This window comes from Schistocerca nitens, chromosome 2, assembly GCF_023898315.1.
Source record: "Schistocerca nitens isolate TAMUIC-IGC-003100 chromosome 2, iqSchNite1.1, whole genome shotgun sequence".
NCBI lineage: Eukaryota > Metazoa > Arthropoda > Insecta > Orthoptera > Acrididae > Schistocerca > Schistocerca nitens.
The window spans coordinates 879,526,584-879,532,583 of NC_064615.1; the positions used below are offsets into that span (position 1 = coordinate 879,526,584).

The 6,000-nt window shown below is 35.7% G+C and overlaps 1 protein-coding gene across 1 annotated transcript in view; it reads left to right on the top strand.

Annotated features, from left to right (window-relative positions):
• The window catches only part of LOC126235410 (uncharacterized), a 334,748-nt gene extending 328,976 nt beyond the window's left edge, over window positions 1-5,772 (top strand). Inside the window, exon 9 of the mRNA XM_049944132.1 lies at window positions 5,728-5,772. Within this exon, the coding sequence (XP_049800089.1) occupies window positions 5,728-5,744 (17 nt within the window). The 3' untranslated portion in view covers window positions 5,745-5,772. The remainder of the gene's footprint in view (window positions 1-5,727) is intronic.
• Window positions 5,773-6,000: the final 228 nt, after the last annotated feature.

The window sequence follows — 6,000 nt, forward strand, 5'->3', positions numbered from 1 at the left end:
TGTTCCCTGACATTGCCATCTTCTTCTCATAGTGCATTTGTTTAGGCATCTGAATTACTTTTTTTAATGTTTTACAGTATTCCTTGTATTTAGCTAAATCATCAGCACTGGAGCTATTCTTGGTCGACAGATACATTTTCCTTTTTGTCTTACAGGAAATCTTTATTCCTTGTGTAATCCATAGTTTTATTATAGACTTCTGTTTAATTTGAGTAACTTTTAGAGGAAAACAGTTTTCAAACATGGTACTGACATTGTTCATGAATGTGTTATATTTTTCATTCATGTCATGAGCACTATAAACATCTTTCCAGTTCATATCTTTGAGCAGTTTTCTAAAACACTCAATTTTTGGTTGATTGACTACTCTCCTGTACTCAGATTTAGCAGTCTTGATAATCTGCATGTCATGATCTGATAGTCCATTTATAACAGGTTTTATGATATGATTTTGTTCCTTTGATTTGTCTATAAAAATGTTATGTAACATGGAGAGCTGCATCAAACCAGTCTCTGGACTGAAGACTACAACAACAACAATAGTCACCTGTTGTTTGTTCATAGCTTGTTTCAGTTCATCAGTCACTTTTGTAAGAGAAGTTGTGCTGCAGTTTTGCCAGATACCAGACTGGTACATCTAAATTATTATTTGATATTAAATAATTAGTAACAACAATGTAGGAAAAGATAGATTGCTACAGACTGTAAAGATGACATGTTGAGTTACAGACAGGCACAATTAAGACACTTCCACATAAGCTTTCAGCCACAGCCTCCACTAGAAAAAGAAAGAGAAACCTACACCATTCATTCACACAAACAAGCACAGATGACTGCAAACTCGGGCAGCTTGGACCAGAATGAAACTATCACATGGAATGGAAGGAGCAGTCTGGGGGAGGCAGGAAAGGGGAAGGGATAGCAGTGTAGAGGTGGTGAAGAAGAGGAGTGCTGTCTGGCAATGTGTGCATGGACTAGAATTCCAATAGATGCAGCACCAGGAGATTGTGGGCATGGAGGTGGGGAAAACGGAGCAAAAATGGAGAGGAGTGGCATAATATAGGCACGTGTATTGGCAGAGGGCAGCAAACAAAGAGGGTGGGAGACGAGAATGTGGAGGAGGTGATAGGACAGATGGGTTGAAACTGTTGGACGAAGAGTGTAGGGACAGTATGTTACCATAGGTTGAGGCCGGGATAATGATGGGAGTGGAGAATGTGTTGTAAGCATACTACCCATCTGCAAACTTCAGAAATAATTAATAAGCTATTCATAAACTGTATATTCTAAAGACTAGTAAAATTCTGGTAGAATGCAAATGAGCCCGTAGGTGGAAGGTTGTTCAGCAGATTCCTTCTTGAGTAATGGTTTTATGAGTCTCTGCTTCCAGGCTATTGGTAAGATCAGAGATTGGTTAAAAATGCCCATTATTTTTTGCGGTAGTGGATAGAAGAGAAAACTAATTATCTGAACTGCAATATTATCATGTCCTGTGGCTTCTGAACGAATTTGTGCCATTGGTTTCCCAACCATGTTAGGGGGTACTGGCTTCAGAAAAAAATTTTCATTTGTACCAACCACTGAAGCTTGAAGGGAATTGATGGTTTGTGCCCTTGTGTGTTAGTCAAGTAAAGAGGTTGGTTTGGCAAAATACTCATTTAGATCCTCAACAGAAACTAAAGGTTCAGCTGTAGATCTGTGTTTGCTTATTCCTAGACCTTATATATTTTTTCCTACAGGACAGCAGGCATGGGAAAGTCCTCATTTAGTAAGAGTAAATATCTGAGTTTTGCATTTCTCACAGATTGGCTAACTCAGTTGCATAGTTGCTTGTAGGTGAGATGGTTATCAGAGGTTGGGTCCCATTTGTAAGTCCTGTGTGCTGCATCTCTGACACTCGCAAGATGTTTGAGGTGGTCTGTAAGTCATGATGTCAGTTTTCTTCTTACTCAAATGGTTTTTACAGGATCATGTTTCTCATACAACTTACTGAGTTTCTCTGTGAAATTAGATACTCCATTATTTATGTCAAAGTTACTTCCTACTTTTGTCTGTCAAGAAATATCACAGGTGTTAGCCGTAAGCTCAGATATAATCATGCATTTGAAATCTCTAAAAGTCTCCATGTGTGGGTCATTCTTTGGGCACTGCAATGTGTAAATCATTAACTAATAACACGGATCCAAGTAGCAGTGAACAGCAAATTGAATGTGCAGTGTTGTGCTACAGAGGCCATCGCTCTCAAGGGCAAGAATAATGAATACTTTGGAGAATCAACCACAAAATCCCAGATCATTAAAATAATGCATTGGCAGAACAAGAGCAATGTTTTTTTAGGACAATAAAACCTTCCACCAGTGCAACACCAGATTCAAGTGTATGTGTTTCATACATGCCTCGAAGAGACTTCAGTGCACATGAGAATAATTTATGACTTTTGCATTATAATGTACAGGGTTTAAGAAACAAAATAGAGGCTTTTGAATCATTTCTCACAGAACTATCTCCACATGTAGTATCAGTTACAGAACACCAGTAACCAGTGAACAACATTCAATATTGCAAATTAGAAGGCTACAACCTAGCTACCTTCTACTGTAGAACACATAATAAAGGTGATGGTGTTGCCATGTTGCCATCTATTCAAGAAAATGTGAGTTCATAACCACCATGGAAAAAGTGCTATGGGGGAACAATTTCTGTGTTGACAATGATTTTGAAATCACAATTCTTAAACTCACATGTTGCACTGTTCCTTTCTATGGTGAATATAGAGCCACCTGTGGAAATTTTGGTGCTTTTCTGAAATCATGTTAACTGAATCCTCCATTGGTTCTTGGTAGAACAACATTATAATATATGAAAAGCACTGGAATGCTTTTGTTCTACAGTAATACTTTTATTGCGTGAACCAGTTTTCGGCTTACAAGGCCATCTTCAGACATTAACTTAGTATTGTCACAACAGAAGTTACAATGTTTGTAAACAACATTGGAAGAGAAGTTATACATCTAGAACATCTAGATGGAAGCAGAAACATACAGTAAGTAACACCTTTGACAGTGTGGTGGTAATTCAATGAAAAACTAAATAACTGAATAGTAAATAAATAAAAACAGAGTAGGCAAGAAAAAACTTTAACACAAAATAGGAACTGCATGCCTACATAACAGTTTTAATTAATAAACAAAACTAATAAAATAAAATAAAATTAGTACTTGACAAGGCTACTTCAGGAGGTATAAAGCATGGAGAGTGATACACAAACCAATTAAAAGAAGAAACAACATCAATGTGACTAGAGAATACGTAAGGAACTTAAGCAATATCAATAAGATAAACAGAAACAAACAAATGCATGAAAATGGAGGAGTTTCAGGGAACATACAGTAAATGCAATCTTTGAGAGTGTGGTGGTACTGCATTTTAAAAGATAAAAAGGCTGAACAATACACAAATACAAAAGGAGCAAACAGGAAAAACATTAACATTATACTCAAAACTGTGGCTATGTAACAGTTTGTATTAAATAAATGAACCAAGTAAAATATAAACAATATTTGATGACACAACTACACGATGTATTAAACATGGACAGTAATTAAAGTACCAGTTAAAAGAAATATTTATCAATTGAAACTACAGTCTCTATGGAATACATAGATAACTTCAATAAAATAAAAGAATGTAATGCATACAGGACAATGGGAATATGTAGGAACAGACAGTGTGGGAAGTAATGAAAGAAACAGAGAAGATTACAGTAAACATTGAAAAATCTAACAATAAATGCAAGATGGCCTGGAGTGTAATAAACTCCATTGCACACACTAAACACAAAGAGGAAATTGCCATTACCCCAGAAGAATTTAATAAATATTGCATTCAGTCCATTGAAGAAATTAGTAGTTCAATAATTAATCCACCTGAAAATGCACTTAGTATTATGGACAGCTGCTTTGAAAAGCTACCCCCAAGCACCTTCACTTTCACAGAAGTGAGCCCAAATAATATCCTAAAAATAGTGAAAAATTTCAAACCTTCAGTTAGTGTTGATTACTATGATATGTCATGTAATTTGTTGAAAGATGTTATTGATTGTGTGATTTATCCTTTAACCTTTTGTGTTAACAGATGCCTAGTTGAAAGTAAGTTCCCCGACATACTAAAAATTTCTAGAGTTGTGCCCATATGCAAAAAAGGGGAAAAGAACTGTCCCGCTAGTTACAGACCTATATCCATAACCCCAGTTTTTTCAAAAATTTTAGAAACGATTATGTATGAGCAAGTTAGTGCCTACTTGGGTAAACTAAATATAATTAGTGATAAACAGTTTGGATTTAGGAAAGGTAAACCCACAACGGATGCAATGGACTCCCTCGTAAAATTAGTCCTAGATGTGTTCGAGGCTAGGGACTATGCCCAGGATACATTTTGTGACCTCAGCAGAGCCTTTGACTGTGTAGAGCATGACACTGTGTTGAATAAGCTAGTTTACTATGGTTTTGATGACAACAGTATTAATATGTTCAGGTCTTTTCTAGAGAACTGTCAACAAGTTGTGTGCATTGGTAGGGAGAAATCAAATTTGGTTAATGTTAGGTACGGAGTGCCTCAAGGGTCGGTGCTTGGTCCTTTACTGTTTATACTAATGATTAATGACCTGCCCTTATTCATAAATTCTCATACAATATTGTATGCTGATGACACAACTTTTCTACATAAAAGCTCTGATCTAGGTACACTGAAAACACTGACCGAAAATACCCTTGCTCAGTCCTCATTGTGGTTCAAAGCTAATGGCTTCTTGCTAAATGAAAACAAAACCCAGACACTTTACTTTAGCCTCAAAGAGATTCTTAACTACCAGGAATTAGAAACTGTTAAATTTTTAGGTGTTACTATTGACAATAAATTGACGTGGGAACCACACATTAAAAATATATTGGCTAGGCTTTCAAGAGTTATTTATCTAATTAGAAATTTAAAAAGACATGTTCCCAATGACTATGTGAGATCAGCATATTTTGCCTTCTTCCAAAGCATCATCTCTTATGGAATTTTACTGTGGGGTAGTAGCTGTCATGAAAATGACATTTTACTTTTACAGAAGAAAGTAATAAGAATAATAACGGATTCTGATAAAACAGAACATTGTAAACCTCTGTTTATTAAATTGCAGTGTCTTACAGTAGTAAACTTATTCATCTACAATGTTTTAATGTACATTAGAAACAATGTGTCTAATTTTGTGTTGAGAAGTGATATTCATAGCCATAATACTAGAAACAGAACATCTGTAGACGTACCATATCATAGATTATCAAAATCGCATAACTCTTACTTAGTTCTTGGACTAAGGATGTTTAATAGACTAAGTGCTGACTTTAAAGAACTGCCTGTAAATATCTTTAAAGCTAAATTATACAAGCTACTAGTGAATAATCCATTTTACACCATTGATGAATTCTTTGAAGATGAAAATACTGTATTCTAATGTGTACCTATTTTATGTAAACCAATTTACATTGATATAGTAGTTTATGTAGAAATATATGCTCTTGACTTTGTCTATTGCTGTAATCAGATGAACGACAATAAAATTATTATTATTATTATTATTATTATTATTATTATTATGAAGTTTAGGAGAGGCGAAGTGTTGAGCTATGTCTGGTCACTTAGGATTAGATCTTGCCTGTGATCTACCTGTTTGTTAATTTTCAGAGCTTCTAGCAGTTTGAGCTTATGGCCTTTGTTTGCTAAGTGAAGGACTTGGCACACTGGCTGGTAGTTGTGGCCCTCACTCAGTACATGCTCAGCAAATTCAGACTCAGAATTCTGCAACCTCCAGCTGTGTTGGTATTCAGCCAGCCTAGTTGCTATGTCTCTGCCTGACTGACCAATGTAAAGCTTGTCACAGTTAGAACAGGTAATTTTGTATACCCCACTGTTGGCTAATAACCATATCTTATCTTTGCTATTGAAAAGGTAATGGGC